The 20,804-nt window shown below is 38.3% G+C and overlaps 2 protein-coding genes across 2 annotated transcripts; one reads left to right on the top strand and one right to left on the bottom strand.

Moving 5' to 3' along the window:
* Positions 1–344: 344 nt before the first annotated feature.
* On the top strand, positions 345–4,200 carry prdx5 (peroxiredoxin 5). The gene is made up of 6 exons (XM_051680532.1): positions 345–511; positions 2,113–2,247; positions 2,868–2,999; positions 3,106–3,144; positions 3,375–3,439; positions 3,783–4,200. The coding sequence occupies exons 1-6, from the start codon at positions 419–421 to the stop codon at positions 3,886–3,888; spliced, it is 570 nt and encodes a 189-aa protein (XP_051536492.1). The 5' UTR covers positions 345–418; the 3' UTR covers positions 3,889–4,200.
* A 628-nt stretch (positions 4,201–4,828) lies between these two features.
* On the bottom strand, positions 4,829–20,754 carry LOC127430635 (nuclear RNA export factor 1-like). Its single transcript, XM_051680531.1, has 21 exons — positions 20,282–20,754; positions 16,092–16,305; positions 15,830–16,010; positions 15,645–15,728; positions 15,310–15,414; positions 14,264–14,344; positions 13,545–13,614; positions 13,360–13,448; positions 12,438–12,545; positions 12,014–12,123; positions 8,183–8,219; positions 7,983–8,054; positions 7,815–7,870; positions 7,611–7,718; positions 7,422–7,480; positions 6,916–7,031; positions 6,786–6,828; positions 6,602–6,674; positions 6,285–6,467; positions 5,089–5,149; positions 4,829–4,974 (listed from the first exon to the last, which is right to left on the bottom strand). Exons 1-21 carry the CDS (start codon positions 20,313–20,315, stop codon positions 4,936–4,938), a joined length of 1,923 nt encoding a protein of 640 aa, XP_051536491.1. The 5' UTR covers positions 20,316–20,754; the 3' UTR covers positions 4,829–4,935.
* Between the last annotated feature and the right edge of the window lie 50 nt (positions 20,755–20,804).

Raw genomic sequence — 20,804 nt, forward strand, 5'->3', positions numbered from 1 at the left:
ATATTTATGTGTTTGTTGGGGGGGGGTAGTATTAAGCATAAAAAGCATAAAAAAATGAGACATTTTGGTTGTGATATTAATCTACATGCATTCCGGATCAGTCATGAAAAAAATAAGATATTCAGCCAGGCAGTTAGTGAGGGTGAAGTCAGTGATTTCCAGATTTTCCATGAAATGGTTTCAACTTGAATAACACTTAGTTAGTGAATCAATTAATTACTCTGATAATAACAGTGATATTATCCTTATTAAGTTAATAAAGTTTAACAAAGAGTAGTCACCGGCGAGCAAGTCCTTGTATTAAAATCCCCTTTACTAAACGGGGTGGGGAAGATGGAGGCGTGACGCTGGATGACTGGATTCCCGCAGGCGGTGTTGAGTTGCCCTCTTGCACCAGTCTCAGCTGATATATAAACCAATGATTTCCTCTACGCTTCTTCAGAAAGGCGTCCCTGTCTCCCACTTCATTAGACTGCTGCACTCAACACGCATCACCAGCATGCCGATTCAGGTGAGAAAACAGACCGTTGACAACCGGAGAAAAGATTATTGTCAGCGCTTGCGCGTGACCTTTAAATTAAAAGCAGTACTTCTTGAATAGCGTGGCGGCCATTATTATTTTATTGCGCATATTTCAATTGCACGGGTTATTTTTTAATGGTGTTATTTATATTACGTGCCCAGAATGAGGAGGCGGACGTTTGTTGCGATTTTGTTTTCCTGATTTATATTCAAATATGTTGTGGCCGATTAGAGTCAAGCCGGAGTTCATTATTGAGGAAGGAAAATATTTCCTTGTAGGCCTGACACCCACACTGCATGTGAGCAAAGTGACAAAATCAGTACGCTTGAACTGTAATCAACGAAGCTGTCTATTCAGCTTTGAATATAATGAAAGCGTCGAGGGACTGGTCAGACCGAGCACGCGCCTTGAATGGAACGCAGATGTCTCAAGACGCGTCGGAGTTCTTTTTAAAGGAATATTCCGGGTTCAGTACAAGTTAAGATCAATCGACAGCATTTGTGGCAAAATGTTGATGACCAAAATAATAATAATAATTTCCTGCTTGTCCCTCCTTTTCTTTAAAAAAAAAAAGAAAAAATCGATGTTATAGTGAGGCACTTGCAATGGAAGTGAATGGGGCCAATTTTTGGAGGGTTTAAAGGCAGCAATGTGAAGCTTATAATTTTATAAAAGCACTTGCATTAATTGTTCGGTTAAAATTAATGTATTATTTGAGCTGTAAAGTTGTTTAAATTGTAATTTTTTACAGTTGTTTTAGAGGTTTAGGGTTTGTTGATGGCAACGAAGTAGTAAAACTGGCTGTAACTTTACACAGAAAAGGTTAGTAAGGGATTTTATCATACTAAAATCATGTTTACACGCATATCCTTTATGTCTTGTGGCTATACATTTGAAACAGTGAGTCTTTTAACGCTGAAAAATTGGCCCCCATTCACTTCCATTGTAAGTGCCTCACTGTAACCCAGATTTTTGCTTTTTTTTTTTAAAGAAAAGGAGCGAGGAGTCAAAATGTATTTTTGTGGTAATCAATATTATGTCACAAATGCTGTCAGTTGAGCTTAACTTGAGTTGAACCCGGAAAATTCCTTTAACATCTTGTAAAAACATGTCCCTCCTGCGCTAGACGATCAAAGAGAATCAAAGATGTTCGTCGGATGCAAAAATGTAAAAAATATAACTGCTGACGTGCTCGCAGTGAGTGTGAAATGTGCATTTCAATGTAATTACTTTTTTCTAGTCAAAGGTAATTTAAGATTACTTGTTTAATGTTTAATAATCAATATACAAATTTTGTGAAAGTGTCCAATGACTGTGAGAAGAAAATGCATGCTGTTATTGTATTGCACCTAAGATTTATCCAGCAAAATTATAAGAATTAAAGCCATAGCACAAATCAGGCATAACAGAATATTAAAGTTGTTAGTAAATGACAGCACATGATCTCTGAAATTGGAGCAGTTGCTGTCAACAGAGCTCTTGTGTCAGTGGTTGTGTTGATGTGCAATGAATTGTGCTCACCAATAAATAAATAATGTATTCAGAAATTAAGCTGTTTGATTAACTTGCGCTGTTCTTTTCCCTCTAAGGTTGGTCAAGCTCTTCCCGCTGTTGAGGTCCACGAGGAAGACCCAGGGAATAAAATCTCAATGTCTGACCTCTTTAAGGGCAAAAAAGGAGTGCTGTTTGGCGTGCCAGGGGCATTCACTCCTGGATGTTCAAAGGTACTAACAAGTGAGATCTGCTGGCATTAACAAAACCTGGTCTTAGCCCCTCCCTTAACAAGTTAGGGAGCCCTTAGGGCTGCACAATTAATCCAAAATAATAATAATCAAGAATATGATTACAGCTGCTGCAAATAACTAATCATGAAAAGTGTCAATTACATAATTACATTTCAGTCTATTCCTGTAGTGTCAAGATTTTCTATTTACAACATTTTTTGGTCTGTTATGTACATGAATGCAAAAGACAATAAGAAAATCGGTTTAAATGAGTCTATTAGCATATCAGAAACCACAACCTGATATTCTCATAGTGTGTTGCACTTTCTGAGTATAATTTATTTAAAATGTAAACAAAACATTGTATGCAATAAAACAATCGAGGAACAGTTCTCAGCTTGTTTTGGATGTGTAGCTTTCATAAAGAAAATGGCATGCAGTTGCCTCAAAAATAATTGTAATCAAAATAATCGCAATTACAATATCAAGTGAAATAATCGTCAATTTTGATTTTCGTCGTAATCGTGCAGCCCAACTTTAACTGCTTGGTTTTGTATGCTCATGTCTTTCTTTTCGAGCAAAAATTCTAGTGCCGACCAAACAATCTCATGTTTTCTCAGACTCATCTCCCAGGGTTCATCCAGATGGCTGCAGATTTGAGGGCCAAAGGTGTTCAGGAGATTGCCTGCATCTCTGTCAATGATGTATTTGTTATGTCTGCCTGGGGCAAGGCAAACGGAGCAGATGGCAAGGTGGGCAAATTCTCCCCCCTTTTTTATCATAAATGTTTACAACTAAATCTTGGCAGTTGACACAAATGTTTTGATTTATTTAGTCATTGTGTTCCATTTAATGTAGGTGCGGCTGCTGGCTGACCCCACTGGAGCTTTCACCAAGGTGAGACAACATTATAAACCTGACTTATGTTCTTACCTGTCAGTTAGGAAGTTTTTATCCAAAGCGACTTATACACTTATTACAAGAGCAATCTCCCCAGAGCATCCTGGGGTTAAGGGACTTGATCGAGGCCATAGTGTTGTGATGGTCAAGGCTCAGTCCTGGTGGAGTCATCATTTGGGATATGTGTCCAACAAGAATCTTGCACTTACTCTTTTCATCTTTTTAAGGCAGTGGATCTCTTTCTGAACAATGATCATTTGATGGAGGTGCTTGGGAATTTAAGGTCTCAAAGGTGAGATGATTGTCTTCCTGAATTCTGACAAACACCAAATTTAAAATGTTGACCGCTACAATTAAAGCAAAGCTCATTAGATGTTGAGGTCCCCTATGGATAATTAGCCAAGTGATAACTAGAGGAGAGAATGCTGAGAAGATGGTATATTTAGTCATAGTCTGCTACATATAATTCAGATTTGTCACTCACAGCACACTGCATGCATAGTTTACATTAATTTGTTCCTACACAGATACACTTATATTCTTACCCCTAATATTTTCATATGGAAGTAAAACTTTCACTTCCTGAATTGTCTGTACTAGAATGGTGCTGATGTCATTTGTATGTGTGTGTGTAGGTACGCCATGTTAATTGAAGACGGAGTGGTCAAGAAGCTCAGTGTGGAGCCTGATGGGACAGGTCTGACCTGCAGCTTGGCCTCAAACTTTCTGGGGGAAATTTAAAACAAGTTTACATTTTACAGTAGATCACTCTTATTTAATAGTGCTGACAGACCAATTGTCATTCCAAAAATAGTGTTATCGAAAAACTCAACAATGAACAACTCTAACTATTGCATGTGCTGTGGGGAATCCAAAGTGAGTAACTGACATGTTTACATGTAAGCAAAAGTTCAGTGCTTCTTATTTTGGGAGTGGGGTGTAATAATAATAAATGCACTTTTGGCTGTACATCGCACAAGTCCCTGGCTCTTTTACATGATGTAACTTCTTGTGGTTGCTCCAGCTGCAATAAAAGTTTTCCATACCATTGCATCCAATTGATTGTGATTTTTAAGAACCATTTGGTAACGCTTTACAATAAGGTTCAATTTGTTAACATTAGTTTATTCATTAGGTACCATGAACTAACATTTAAGAACATATTTCTTACAGCATTTATTAATCTGTGTTAATGTTAGTTAATAAAAATACAATTGTTAGTTTGGTTGCTCTTTATTTTACAGTATGTGTACTATCAGTATTACTTGCCATGTACTTACCCAAAAAAGTACTGAGTAATATTAGGTAACATTACCTAATATAAGGTAATGTACTTAATATGGTTGGGGTTAGGTTTAGGGTTAGTACATAGTAATTACTGTAGTTGTAATTATATAGTACGTAAATGTAGAACAGTACTGTCAAATAAAGGGCTACCATTAGTTCATGTTAGTTAATAGTGTATTAACTAATGTTAACAAATAGAACCTTATTGTAAAGTGTTACTGAACCATTGTCTAAGGATTCCCTGCCATATAAAGGTAAAAGGCTAATAGCATACTAGTGCTCCTATGATGCAGTAATGACGTGTTGAGCTTTTTTTTTTCTTATGGAGAAAGATATTACAACAAAGTTTTATATTTTCTTCTCAGCTGCAGACACAAGAAAACAGTCTTTCAAATTAGTACATAAGGTAACATTTATTTTAAAACAAATACAAGTAATGAAGTACTTTATTAGTCACATCTGTAGACATGACAACACAGCTGAAACTCCAACAATCACTCTTTATTTTACAAAAGCAACATCTGGGATCTTCCCATGGGCCTGAAAATGAAACGAGACACTTGTCAAATGAATAATTCTTTGTTTTCTCCTTAAACAGTCTGCATTACACAGATTTACTTTTTGAACCATGCTGAGAAAGGCATGCTGGAGTACCTTAAGGCCAGTAAAGATCTGTGCAGCTTGGTCAAAATCCCAATCGTTATCTTGCAGGCACCTGGAACAACAAGAAAGTCTTAAAAGTTCTGACCTTAACAGCACTACCTCTCATAATACTGAGTCATGCCATTACACAATTAAGGGAACTATTATGTGAATCAACACACGGAACAAATGTGGATTTATAAATCTTGCAGAAGCAATGGCAATAAAACGTCTTCTAGTGTAGTAGATTAAAGTTTAAGTGCTTTAAGGCCAATTTATACTTCTGCGTGTAACCCACACTGTAGCCTGCTCCTCTACAAAAGTGTAACTATGTGTCACGACAATGCAGACCACAACAGCTGTGATTGGTCTGCTTTGTAACCAAAGCCCGTTCCCCAGGATGACAGAAAAAAAGGTACAAGATAGCCTTGCATTTCCTCCAAGATTATTTTAAGATCTATGCATCATATGACATTGTATTTGGACTCGGGTGTTTTTATATGCAGAAAGTGAAAACCAGACAAAGACTGTGCTTCTTTTCTCTGGCTTTAACTCTATATGTATTTGGTATGTGAATGAACCCATATTTGTTTTATACTGGAGAACTTTCCAATCTGTACAGTGTTTTGACCACATGTTTGACAGTACAGTTTACAGTAAATAATAATTTTTCATCAGTTATGAAAACGGAACTGAAAGCAAATTAAAAAGCACCTGTTCGTCATGCCTACATGCATTGTAAAGTCCAGTTTCTATTCTATAAACAACACCAAATTTGTGGTCGGTTGTCAAGCAAGTAGTTATTCATTTGATGATTTAGTAACTAATGGCACATAGCGTCAAAAGCATGCTAAAATATTAATTTATTACTATTTAAGCGAATCAAGAGCAAGCATGCAGTATATGCCCGATTTATTCTCTCTGCATGGCAGACAAAATGTCAAATAATTTGTACCTAAATCTTATCGTTCACATACTTTGATAAACTTATTTTTAATGCTACAATAATTTAATAAATACTTTTGAATCCACAAATTACACCGATTTTGTTTGTGAAATCTATAATTATTTCAGAAATGAAGGCATTTTTTCTCAATACACTAGCATTCTGGCTCTGTACTTGCGGAATGACGCAGAACTATAAAAGCAAACCACAAGCCCAAGGCATAGGTCTGACGCAGAAGTATAAACCAGCCTTTAGTCCTTACTTTTGAGACCATTCAAGGTTCATGCCAGACTTTAGAGAGAAGGCAGCAAGCATTTCCTGTTGGGGGGCAGACAGAGTGGGTACAGGGCTGCTGGATGGTGTGGGGGCCGGGGCAACAAAAGTCCGCTGAATTTCCTCCATAGTGGCATTCCGAACAAACAGCTCATCATTCACAATGCACAAACTGATGGGTTGAAAATAGATTACAACAATGACTGATGATATGATCGATGAAGCATCTATAAAGCCAAAGATATCCCTCGTAGAAGTTTGACAACTTTATGGTATGAAACAAGATTTCTGTTTGCAAGATCTTACCCTGCATTTCCAGCAGGCACAGCAACGAACACCCGAGAGAAAGCTCTGAATGAGTCTCTGGATTTGCTATCCACTTAAACAGTAAAAAAAAAAAAAAAACATTTTTAGGATGAATCTCACAGTCTCACTGATCAGAATCTAATGAGAAAGATTCTGAATAATTCTGTATAAGAGAGGAACTCACCCTCTTTGAAAACTCCACTGACTGAAAATGCCAATAGTGTTGCCTGCAAACAAAGAGGAATTAGAACGACAACGCCAAATCGGCAATGTCAAAGACAAAGGCAGCGAGCTGAACTGAAAGTTTGACTCACTGTGTAGGTGTTGACATCCACGTTAAAGGAAGCAATGTCATGCTGGGTTTTGGGGAGCTCATTTAAGAAAGCTACCACATTTAATCGTGTATGTTTCAGCAAACGATACCGTGAAGCTGGAAGACAAAACAGCACAACCCGTTTTAATTCTAATTTAATCCTATCATGTTTCAAAAACACACAAAATTGCAACAGCAAAATAGCATATATAGAGACTACACCAATCAGCCACAACATTAAATCCACCTGCCTAATATTGTGTAGGTCCCCCTCGTGCCACCAAAACAGCGCCACACTGATATTCTTCCCACCAAAATTGTACAGAGCGGTTATCTGAGTTACTATAGACTTTGTCAGTTCAAAACAGTATGGCCTTTCTCTGTTGACCTCTCTCATCAACAGGGCCCTACACATTATTAGGCAGGTGGTTTTAATGTTGTGGCTGATCGGTGTATATGTAGATTAGTCAATCTCCACAAAAATTGTGACATCGGAAAATTACTTACTGGGGTCTTTCTGGCGCCTAATATTGCGACTGTCTTTCTGATATTCCCCTAAATTACTTCTGCAGACAAAAACAGGAAGCCACAAATAAAAAACCACTAACTAGTAGTCATTAATACAGATCAGATGTACAGATCATACTGCTAAACAGGAGTCAACAGCAGTAGAGATAAAGGGAGAAAGGACTGTACTTTGAAGGGTTTTGTACAATGTAGGGAATGCTGAGGGAGAAAGTAGCTCCATCGTGGTAGGCGTCCAGCAGGGGCTGTCTATCTCCTGAGTCATATACGTTGTAATACCTGGAAGATGGTAACAAGTTCAGATATATGAGAATTGTGATCTAAACATATCAGTCTCATTCCAGGTGCACATTATAAGGGCTTAAGAATACGTACTGTTGCAGAAAGCAAAGGATGATGCTCTTGATGTCCTCTGAGCAGAAATAACTAGGCTGCGGTCAATGTAAAACAAAGAGAGGATAAGCTCAGAGTATTATAGTATGAAGAACTTATGGGAATTTGATCAAACTATTTTAACACTATGTGGTTTGAAACTTCAAGCACCTTGCAAGGGGGCAGAACTGCAGGAGCAACCTCCAAGTCAAAACCAATGGGGGGTGGAAGATCGTGTCCATCCTATCGTTTAGACATTAAACAGACAAAATAATGTATTGGATGCATAATGAACACTTGCTATCGAGCAAATATGCAAATAACACCACACTCTTGATTCCACCAAAAGACAAACGCAGTGTATTTCCTACCAGTTTGAGCAGCTTGGGGAATCGTTCCCGAATGGCACTGTCCAACAATCACAAAGACAGAACACAAGAGAGACAATTAGTACAGACTGCACATTCGAGCTTAGGGACTTTACTCTCATGAGACAGTCCCACACAAACACTCATTTACACAGTCATAATATGTGAGCTGGGCCATTTTAAGTGCAAAACAAATAAGATTAAAAGTGGCTTTAATCAGAACAGCCTATGAGAAACATACTTACAGCTGATTATTCATCAGGCTTTAGACACCTGAGACATTAGCAATCTGACAGCGTACTGTAATTCAGTGACTGTTGTTTTCTAAAAGCTTTAAAAGGTTGTAATGAAATTTACACATTCTTCTCATTTTCAACAAATAGTGAAGGTTTGCCCAGTAATTAATCAAGTTTTTGCATTTGTGAGAATGAAAATCTGGGCAACTGAGCGCCAATGATAGCCAAAGTCCTGTTCCAAACTTCCTCCTGTCCCGCCCCCAGATACATGGTACTTACCCATCCTCAATACTCACCACCGGTACCCCTTTCAGGCGGAAACACAGACACACGCAGGCTGGCAAAGGTTGGGGCAAGCAAAGGGAGTGGGAGGTGGGGGTGTTGAGGTTTGGCGAACACTCACACAATCAGTCAATCAGTATTTTCATGCATTTTGGGGAGTGTACCAAGTGGAAGTGGAGTTTGATGGTTGAGGCGAGATAAATTTGACTTTCTGTGACCAGATCACTCAGCTTTTTCCAAATGGCAGTTTTGCGCCCTTGAAGGGCACTGCAGGAAGAGGGCGCCACTTTTCACGAAGAGTCCTTTTACAAGTCTATTAGCGAAGGGTACATTCATTCATTCTGTACTTTCATGGTCCTTTCAGAGTGCCCACATAAAGAGAGCTGTCATTCGAAGTAAGTAGCACATAGGGATGATCACTATAGGGATGATCACTTTCAATTGGGATTCGCCCCGATGCCCTGCCAAAGTTTTACGGGTTCATGTTTTTTAAAAACGTAGGACATTGGGCATAGATACATTCAGATCCACAGTTGTTGGTACATTGAGTTGGTAAATTAAAAATGCTTGTTCACGGTGCACCTTAATATCTAAAAACGTGCTGCAGTTCTGAAAATGACTATTGCAAGATGAATACAAGATACTACAGGTAACTAAGAAGATGCTATTGTGATTATAGGGTTTTCTCTGACCTGCTGTGGTGAGTGGATTGTGAATACACTAGGTCCTACATGGGACTAAAACATGAAGAATATTGGCATTTGGACACAGTTTGGAACACGTGATTAGATTCTATGGGTCAGTCATAGAGGAAAGAAGAGTCAAAGAACAAATATAGTTACAGACCAGACCAGAAGGATGTCAAAAAGTACAAAAGGTGAACCCTGAGCCTGTGTACAGAACACAGTATAATAAATCAGAATGCATCAAAGCTTAAAAAGGTGTATGGGATATACAGCCTACTTAATTTGGACCCTACTATTAAAATTAAGAATAGCAGGGCAATTATTCAAGAATATAATTAAAGCTTTAATTGAGCCCAGACACCTTTTCATGTTTGTAATTTGATACCAAGTCTATTTTATGTTTAGTTTATTTCTATATTGAAATGAAAATTTGGAACTTGTTTCCTGTGATCCTCCTCCAATATGATTGGATTTTTTAAAGAATTGATGATCTGATGTTTTTCCTCCAAAGTAGGCTAGGACGAGGATCATGAATGTAGTCACAGTGCACACTTTGACCAACTATCCTCCGTCTCAGAAAATAGAAACAGGGAGAGAGAATATAATTGTCTCTACTCTCCAAATATTCATTATATTGTGCACCAAGGAACCAAAGCTCAGTTTCTGAGCAGTGCCTGACACAAGGTTTTTCTTAAAAAAAACCTTCCCTTCTCCTTCTCCACCCATGGTATCTCCTCCTAGACAAGTCAATTCTTCTTCCCTTGGCTGTGTTCTTCATCTCCAACTTGCTTGCCGTGGCCAGTTTTGCGGCTGTGCCTGCCTTAGGTTGTCCCAAAGTTAAAAGGTGGGATCTTACCCGTCTTTGGCTAACCAGCCTCTCACTGGCCACTCAGCAGCAGTGCTCCAGGTATCAGATGCAGTGCAGGGTGGGTGGAGGGAGGGAGGAGGGTGCCAGCATTTTACAAAGGTGGAGTACTTACAAGTACATGTACTTTGAGTGCATTTCCAGGGGTATGTTTTTTTTCCTTCTCTGCCAACTTATCCATAGACATTCGGGGGAGGTCACATATGTTAAAGCTGCTCCCTAAATCTATTTCTAATGCATGAAGTAAAATATGAGCTGATTAAGGTTAAAAATATGCTAAAATATTCTCTCTTCTAAAAGATGCTGAAGAGCTGCATTCTGTACAAAGTGCTACAAGGCCAACAGTTGAGTGATTAAACCAAGATGTATCGACAAGAAAGGCTGGCAACAGTGAGAATGAGCAAAGCAAAAGTATGAAAAATACAAATAAGAACCTGAGGTGTTCACGATGGACATTAAGTCTTGCTGCAACACATTACTGGAACACAAAAACGCAATTCTATACCAATGTGACATGCACAATAGTTGAGCATTTGAAATAGAACGGCTACGTGTCACAGGTTCTTAAGGTTTGCGAGACTTAAGCCAGGGAAATTACTGTCTGGTTTTTCATATGTCGGTGTGTAGTTAAAGATGCACATTAGTGAGTTTTGATATAATTAGTGGTATATTGTAAAAAATAAACAAATGAACGCATTAATAAAACATTACCATTTTCTAGTATTATTTAATATACAGTTAGAACCAAGTATTGGATTGCATTTGTGCCGCATTAAAAAGTGTGTAAATGCACATTTGCAAGAACTGTATAAAAATTATTCCTGATTTTATTACATCTGTTCTGAGGTTGCTGACAGCAGTAAATGCAACAATAATTGCATTTCTTATTTCCAAATAATTCTTCCTCAAGAAACACTCAAAAAAAAAAATCATTAAGGAACCGGAATCAATAAATTCCTTACGATTTTTTCCAACCCCATCCCCATTTAACTTCAAATATGTGGGGTATTTTGGTGGGCGAAACAGAACAATAAGCCCAAAATAATGTAAAGGAGGGCTTGATTTCATCCATCATGAAATGTGCATGTCCTATACCAACACAGTGAATCACAAAAGGCTATCATATAATTGTCTGATATTTTTCCCCAGCTAAATACAGTTTGGCAACATCAGCAGAAAAGTAATTGAGGCAGAGAAAGTTATTACATTTAGATGAATATGATGGCTTTTTTTCTTTAGAATAATGTGCACTGACCAGATGCAATTAAGAAATAGGGTCAATTTTGATTTAATTTGTTCTTTAAAATGTGATAAAAAGAACACAGCTACAGAATTAAGGATAATTCATACTAGGACTCTCCTTACAAATGTCACGTTGACATGCCAGACTTTCTCCTGCCTGACATTTGTTATTCCAGATAAGCTGATGAATTTCAGTTTGCGTCTAGTGGATTTAGGCGCCAGTTATAGATACACAAACATCATACACTTCCCTGGTGGCCAGGGAAAACTTTAAAGGGATACTGAACATCCCATCATTTTGGCACTCTAATTTACCTTTGTCTTTAAAAATGCCATTATCACCCTCTCTCTGAAGTCTTGTATAAAAGCATTCTTTTCAGTGCCTCAAGGTGGGTCTATTGAGACTAATAGAAAAACTACAAGGGGTATGTTTGTGCACGTGTCCATCAATAAATGCATACACACACACACTCTGCTATTGTGTTTTGTGTTGCACAGAAAACAAACTGCGGCGAAGACTGACCTGACATAGTCCGCCTGGGTCTTGAAGTGGTCACACAGAGGATTCCTCTCCAATGAAAGATCCACCAGCTTCAGACCCTTCAGTTTATCAAGTTCTTTCTCAGTCTTGAGCTAAAAAAAACAGGACACATTGGAGCAAGTCTGAAATTCAGGAATGCAAACTCATGAGAGGTGAAAAAGCAGGGAAATTCATAGCAGGTGTTCCAGGCGGTATATTTTCATTTAATTTGTTTATGGATTTGAAGCTGTTTTAAGTGTTTAAGTACCCCTTTCAAGTAGAATTTAATTAGATTGTACCAAATAATTTGGGCAAATTAGCTTCAGAAAGGTAACTTTAGCCAAAAGGTGAATAGTTTGCATCCCTGGATATTGGAAAAGATTCTTATAAAAGGTAAACCTACAAGTTTCTGTGAGCAAAATCATACCTCATTGTGTGAAAGATTGAGAATCTTCAGGTTGGGAACTTTGTTGACAATATCAGCCAAGTCATCCAGCCTGAACAACCTGTTGTTGCTCAAGTTGAGACACAGCAGCTGTAAATGGAGAAAAAAACACATACGACTCCTTATTTTTATGACTGCCTCAATTTATCAATTTACATAATAATGTACTGAGCTTTGGGAGAATTAAAGGGACAGTTCACCTAAAAATGAAAATCTCTCATCATTTACTCACCCTCATGCCATCCCAGATGTGTGTTAGTTTCTTTCTTCTGCAGAACACAAATGAAGATTTATAGAAAAATTTCTCACCTCTGTAGTTCCTTACAATGCAAGTGAATGGTGACCAAATCTCAGAAAGTCCAAGAAGGTAATAAAGCCAGCATAAAAGTAATCCATACAACTCCAGTGTTTAAATCTATATCCTCAGAAGCGATATGATAGGTGTGGGTGAGAAACAGATCATTATTTAAGTCCATTTTCCTATCAATCTCCACTTTCACTTTCACATTCTGGTGTGGAAGTGACTTTCACTTTCACATTTAGCCACCTACTGGTTGGGGCTGGTCAAAGGAGGAGATTGATAGTGAAAAAGGACTTAAATATTGATCTGTTTCTCACCCACACCTGTCATATCACTTCTGAAGACATAGATTTAACCACTGGATTACTTTTATGCTGCCTTTAAATGTTTTTTTGACCTTCTGAGTTCTGGTCACCATTCGCTTGCATTGTATGGACCTAAAGAGCTGAAATAATCTTCTAAAAATCTTTATTTGTGTTCAGCAGAGGAAAGAAAGTCATACACATCTGGGATGGCATGAGGGTGAGTAAATGAGAGAATTGTCATTTTTGGTTGAACTATCCCCTTATTTGAGAATACATTCAGAATCTCTTCATTTCATACCTCAGGAATGTTCTCCTCAATAATTTTGATGACCCCCTGCATGGAGTTCTTCCTATTCAACGTGACCTCAATGTTTTGAGAAACCAAATCTGCCGCAAAAGGACACATTTTAGCAACAGCCCTTAACCAATCAAAGTGAAGAGGAAGTTTTTGTATGGAGAAAGAAGGCTGTATGAAAGTTTTACCTGGGTCAACTCTGATGTTGTTCAGATCAAGAGCCTGTTGAGATCCATCAAAGCGTTTTGCCATGCATTGCTAATAAAAAACATCAAAGTACAGAGGAGAGTCAGTGTAAATCAGTAATCTTCAAGTAAACATTGACACTCGAACGCTGACCGTCTAAAACTAGAGCAACTCCCTTAAGCACCAAAAGTTGGCTGCATATAAAATAAACTTAGCATCGCAGAAAAGATTCTCGTAGTAAAGAAAAGGAATTAAAATTAATTTAGTGATTGACCGATATATCAGCCAGGCTGATTAATTGGCCAACATTTGGCCATTTTACGATCATCAGCATCTGCCGATAACTGTATTCGCTTGGCCGATTAACAGAAGTGATTACTTTCCCTTGTGTCGGTTCCAAAATCTACCAATAGATGTGTCAATGGATAGTCAACACTTTCTGTTTTCAAGGTTCTTTCTTTTCAAGTTTATGCAAATTTGAGTAAATATTGCATTAAATAAGTGTTTGTTTTACTTATTTAAATTTTCGTGTGCATCTGATTTGCTGTTGTGAAATGTAATTACGTTTATCAGCCATACTGCTCTCTATACATCATATCGGTAACTGAAAAACCCATGTCGGTCCACCACTAATTCAATTCACCTGATAAATCTGCATTAGCATGTTCCAGTGACCTCTAGGCTCTTATTTCTCTAAGATAACCAAGTAATCATCACTCACCTTTAAATGCTCCAGATCTTCAGGCTTCAGATCAACATTAATCAAAGTGGGTGGCGGGCAGCTGTTCATAAGAACTGACACCTATCCATCCAAGACAATGAGACAAAATTAAACTCACAAACAACTCTAGCACAATCTTCACATAAAAATGTATATCAAATATGCTTATTTCAAATTTAAGTCTTTATTAGAGCTGTGTCGCTACAGTGAAATATCGATATATCGCCATATTTTTTCTCACGATATTGTATGGATACTTATGATCCATGTATCGTGATATATCGTGATATTTTCAGTGGTCAGAGACGCTTCTATGAGGCACGAAAGAGACAAATTGATCCTGCAGGATTCACGGTTTCTCTCTTCATGTTGGTCTTCTCTCACGCATTTGAATCTAGGGCTGGGCAAAAATGTAGATTTTCTAATTAAACTTAATTTGTACGATCCCAATGTCGATTCTTAAAATGCCAAGATCGCTCTTTGTTTCTATCTGCAATCCCCAACAATCAGATGTGCGTAAATACTTCCCATTTGCTACAAAAATGTCTGGTAATTTTTTAGATTTCACTCTCCAGCGTTTGAGTGGTGTTGTGGCATAGAAGTTCAGCACCGAGATCTTTTCACTCTTTCTGTGTATGTGAGCCCAAAGACTAGATCCAAGCAAACCATTTATTATTTAGTAATGTCTCTTTTAATATCCTTTCTGTTCTATACAGTCAGTTATTTATCAAAAACAACAAAACAAAAATTTAATTCTAATCAAACATAGCATGTATGCTGTAAAGAAGCCATTCAACCAAACAAACATACTGTCAAAGTCCCTGCCACAGGTCTTAAAGAGACAGTAGCATTTTAGCACTTGTTCTACATATTTAAGTAAAACTTGTAAATAGTACAAATTAGGCATGTAAACAACAAACATGTAACAATATACTGTATATATGCAATTTCAAAACACCATATTTATTGATGTAATACATGGACTACATTTTAAACATTTTTCTACCATTATGTTACTTCTGGTGTAGTCAAAGTGCATATTTTACCCTGTATCCATCTTTGTCTGTTATTTTCCGTGACACTTTAACCAAAGCATTAGCAGTTGTGGAGTCGTCAATGTAAAACTGGGCCCTGTTGCCATCTGTGTGATACTGTGACAGAAAAGACCAGAGGAGAAAGACACTTAGCACAGTCTCACAATATGCATTGCATTATGTGCTATGCAACAGAAATATGTATTATTTTCAATGTATTTTATAGAAACTTTTAGTGTTAACTCAAACTTACGCATGAACACAGGAGCCACAGTGAACAAGCTTCTCTCATGCACTTGTGCAAAAGAAATTACATTTTTGGGTGAATACTTGGGTGAGATACTTACATGAACTGCATGGAATGGCATGGAACAGAGGTTCTGAAGCGCTGGCAGAAGCCAATCTTTGTCATATTTTTTCCCAAAAGGAATCTGAGGTCAGAAGTACAACAAATTATGCCATTAAGGTCACAAGTCATAAACATGCTTTAAAACTGCTTAACTTATTTATAATTGATGTCTAATGTACTAACAGTTATTTTAAACCAGTTCTTGCGGATTCCATCACCACTACCGCCGCCACTGCCTCCTCCTCTAGATCCATGACCTCTGTGACCCCCACTATCTCCATTTCCTCCTCCTCCACCACCACCTCCTCGTCCGCCTTTGCGATTGCGCTCATCGCGCCGATTCTGTGGCCGCCCATATGGATTACTGAAAAAAAGTATTTAAAAACATCTAAATTCCTGACATATACCTTAACGATTACTTAAAATCATGCATCACAGTGCTTACAATCTGCGCTGGGAGCAACTGTCTTGTGACACTTCTGCCATGTTCACATCTCCATCATCATCGTGCAATCTTGACCTGGGACCAGGCCCTCCACCCCCACCGTGACCCCCTCGATGCCTCGGCCTGGACATCTGATCACTGTACATGGGTGCTCTGAAAGGGCCTCTGCCTTTCCGGTTGCGACGCTTTGGTCCTCCAACGCGGTCATCGTGCTCTGAAAGACAGCAGGAGGCAAGTGAGATGAATTAGTCAGAGGTGTGATAAGGTGTGTCTTAAAGGGGTCATGACATGCCTATTTGTATTATTTTAAAATGCTTCTTGAGGTTCACCTATAATATTAGTAAAGTTTTTTTCAACAAAATCAGTCAAATATTTGTAAAACATGATCATTTTCAACCCTCATTCTGACCCTCTGTCAGAAACACTCAGTTTTGGTGCTTCTCTCCTTTAAAACTGGACAGTAAATGCCCACTGTTATGATTGGCTCTCTAGGCTACAGGAGTGATTAAAGGTGAAGTAGGCATTGATGTGTTGTTGTGGGAGGCAGTCAGATGCAAATGTCTACCACAGTGTGACATTACAATGTGGAGGAATTACACTACCAGTCCTTTTGGCAGCTTAATTTCAGCAAATGTTCTTTTTGCAGTGAGGAGGAAATTTTGAGTTATGAAACTTACAGCATGATTTTATCATACAATGAACTCTTACATGTGAAAAGATAAAGGAAAATGTCATTCCTCATGTCATGAGTCATGACCCCTTTAAACAAACATAGGTCTGATACCACTTCTTGGACACTAATAGAAGGTTTGTTACTCGCAAAGTAATATTTATTTATTTTTATTGCCATGTCAGCATCACTGGCTATTTTCATGGCAAGATCAAGGTAATATTGACCTTATAAGGTAAGTTTTAAAAGGTAATATGCACAATATATAATACAGTAATATACACAATGAACATTAAATAAGATCTTTAATTTCAATATTTGATCAATTAAAAATGTTCCATGGTGAAACATTTTTGAAAACATCCACTAAAAAACTTTGAGTAAACACGTTGCCTAGTAACATTAAAAGTAAGACATTCCAGTAAAATGTGTTTTATAGACAGTGGTGTCTGACAAAAATCACATGTTGGTAGCAATTCCCCTTTCAATAAAAACATATGAGTAAGTCTAGAATGACGGCACCTTGTGAAACAGTCTGGTCATGTGTACGCTCAAAAGGAAAACTTGTGAAAGATCGGCAGTTCCACTGAATAATGTAATTATTCAATATCATGTAGGCAAAACCGGTACATGCCCTTTATTTCTACATTTAGGATATAAGCTAACGAGAAGTTGTTCTCTTTCACTTCAATATTTTAGAAATTTCAGTCTTTTGACATCTTTTTCCTTGATTAACTTTTGGTAATTGTGTTCTTATACTACTTTGTGTCTTTTTTCCTCTTGAAGATTGGTTGTGTTCAGCTGACAGACTCTGTTCTTCAGTGACTTGGCTCTGACTTGATGTAATTTGGCTTTGGGTGCTCGCAAAGTAATAAAGAATCAATGATTAGCTTTATGTGCAGCAGAGTTTCAAAACCTGCTCCTGATGGCCCTCCCAACAACACGGCGCATACAAATTATCTTATCAGTTGAATCAGGTATTGAAGGGCAAAGTTTCTAAATTTGCAATATGTTTAAATTACGTATACCTTGAATGCACTGCAAGTCATTTTGGATAAAAGCGTCTGCCAAATGCATAAATGTACATTAGATGGACAATATCTCAGCGCAGTTCAGCGTGACCTAAAACACACATTACTGCACCATGAGGCCCATTTGTCTTGCTACTAAATTGACTTATTTTCACAGTCTCTCACAAAAACCCTGAATAAAAAAAAGTGAAACACGTTAATTATAAGCTAAGTTTGTCTAAACTAACTGCTCATATACAGTTGAAGTCATAAGTTTACATACACTTAGGCATTAAAACTCTATTTTTAACCACTCCACAGATTTTATATTAGCAAACTATAGTTTTGGGAAGTCGTTTAGGACATCTACTTGGTGCATGACACGAGTAATTTTTCCAACAATTGTTCACTTTTAATTGACTATCTCTCAATTCCACTGGGTCAGAAGTTCACATACACTAAGTTAACTATGCCTTTAAGCAGCTTGGAAAATTCCAAAAAATTATGTCAAGCCTTTAGACAATTAGCTTCTGATAGGAGGTGTACTGAATTGGAGGTGTACCTGTGGATGTATTTTAAGGCCTACCTTCAAACTCAGGTGCCTCTTTGCTTGACATCATGGGAAAATAAAAACAAATCAGCCAAGACCTCAGAAAAAAGGATGAACCAAGGCTGGTTCATCCTTGGGAGCAATTTCCAAATGCCTGAATGTACCACGTTCATCTGTACTAACAACAGTACGCAAGTATAAACACCATGGGACCACGAAGCCATCATACCGCTCAGGAAGGAGATGCATTCTGTCACCTAGAAATGAACATAGTTTGGTGCTAAAAGTGCAAACAAATCCCAGAACAACAGCAAAGGACCTTGTGAAGATGCTGGAGGAATCAGGTAGACAAGTATCTATATCCACAATAAAACGAGTCCTATATCAACATAACCTGAAAGGCTGCTCAGCAAGGAAGAAGCCACTGCTCCAAAACTGCCATTAAAAAGCCAGACTTGGGGCCTGGGTAGCTCAGCGAGTTAAGACGCTGACTACCACCCATGAAGTCGCAAGTTCGAATCCAGGGTGTGCTGAGTGACTCCAGGTCTCCTAAGCAACCAAATTGGCCCGGTTGCTAGGGAGGGTAGAGTCAGATGGGTTAACCTCCTCGAGGTCACTATAATATGGCTTGCTCTTGGTGGGGCTCATGATGAGTTGTGTGTGGATGCCTCAAAGAATAGCGTGAAGCCTCCACACGCGCTATGTCTCCGCGGTAACGCGCTCAAGCCATGTGATAAGATGCGCGGATTGACGTCTCAGATGCGGAGGCAACTGAGATTCGTCCTCCGCCACCCGGATTGAGGCAAGTCACTATACCACCACGAGGACCTAGAGCACATTGGGAATTGGGCATTCCAAATTAGGGAGAAAAGAGAAGAAAATTAAAATAAAATTAAAAAAACAGACTACAGTTTGCAAGTGCACATGGGGACAAAGATCGTACTTTTTCGGAGAAATGTCCTCTGGTCTGATGAAACAAAAATTTAACTGTTTGGCCATAATGACCATCGTTATGTTTGGAGGAAAAAGGGTGAGGCTTGCAAGCTGAAGGACACCATCGCAACCATGAAGCATGGGGGTGGCAGCATCATGTTGTGGGGGTGCTTTGCTGCAGGAGAGACTAGTGCACTTCACAAAAATAGATGGCATCATGAGGAAGGAAAATTATGTGGATATATTGAAGCAACATCTCAAGACATCAGCCAAGAAGTTAAAGCTTGGTCACAAATGGGTCTTCCAAATGGACAATGACCCCAAGCGTACCTCCAAAGTTGTGGCAAAATGGCTTAAGGACAACAAAGTCAAGGAATTGGAGTGACCATCACAAGGCCCTGACCTCAATCCGATTGAAAATTTGCTGAAAGAACTGAAAAAGCGTGTGCCAGCAAGGAGGCCTACAAACCTGACTCAGTTACACCAGTTCTGTCTGGAGGAATGGGCCAAAATTCCAGCAACTTATTGTGAGAAGCTTGAGGAAGGCAACCCAAAATGTTTGACCCAATTAAACAATTTAAAGGCAATGCTACCAAATACTAACAAAGTGTATGTAAACTTCTGACCCACTGGGAATGTGATGAAAGAAATAAAAGCTGAAATAAATCATTCTCTCTACTATTATTCTGACAGTTTACATTCTTAAAATAGTGATCCTAACTGACCTAAGACAGGGAATGTTTTCTATTATTAAATGTCAGGAATTGTGAAAACTGATCTTAAATTATTTGGCTAAGATGTATGTAAACTTCTGACTTTAAAAACAACACGCACCAACAAAGCACGAGCTAGGATGCTAGCTGTTTAATTACGTAAACTACAGAGCATCATTAAGCAACAGCAAACCCAAGAGAGCAAGACAACTGCATTGTAGTTGCCACAAAATTGCGAATAAACAGAGTTAAACCATATTAATGTTAAAGAATTCAACCCGATGTTAGCGTGTTTGCTAACGGCTCAAACTCACCATTATAATAGTGCGAATCATCGTCAGTCGCCATGTTTTAAGAAGCCTATTTGGGCTACTCTGAACTTAAAATATCGGATTTTCAGTTGTCTTTTTTCTCTTTTGTAAATAAAACGAAATCGAGAGAAATTAAGATAAACGTTTCGAAACACTTCGAGAGTGGAACACAGATTCTTTGTTTCCAAGGTTTTCTGCAAAGTCTCTTTAGCAAGTTAGTCCACTCTCGGCCATCTTTGGAACGCTCTCGGGAGGTTGTTTCCAGTCATGCCAGTGCAGTTCCTCAAAAGACCGAAAACTCAAAAACGGTTGGTCAAGATTACGATCAAAGAGCATATTTTAAATCAGCAGTAAAATATGACAAAAGTGGAATTATAAATTGTGCTTCTTCACCTTATATTACGCTAAAAAACGAAATTTTCCCAGCTCGTATAGCTAATACGCATGCGCGTTCTCGAGTTCATTGACAGGAGATGTCTGTATATAAGGTGATTGGCTTTTTTAACTGTAAGGCGGGACTTCTTTT

Source organism: Myxocyprinus asiaticus, chromosome 40 (genome assembly GCF_019703515.2).
Source record: "Myxocyprinus asiaticus isolate MX2 ecotype Aquarium Trade chromosome 40, UBuf_Myxa_2, whole genome shotgun sequence".
Lineage (NCBI taxonomy): Eukaryota > Metazoa > Chordata > Actinopteri > Cypriniformes > Catostomidae > Myxocyprinus > Myxocyprinus asiaticus.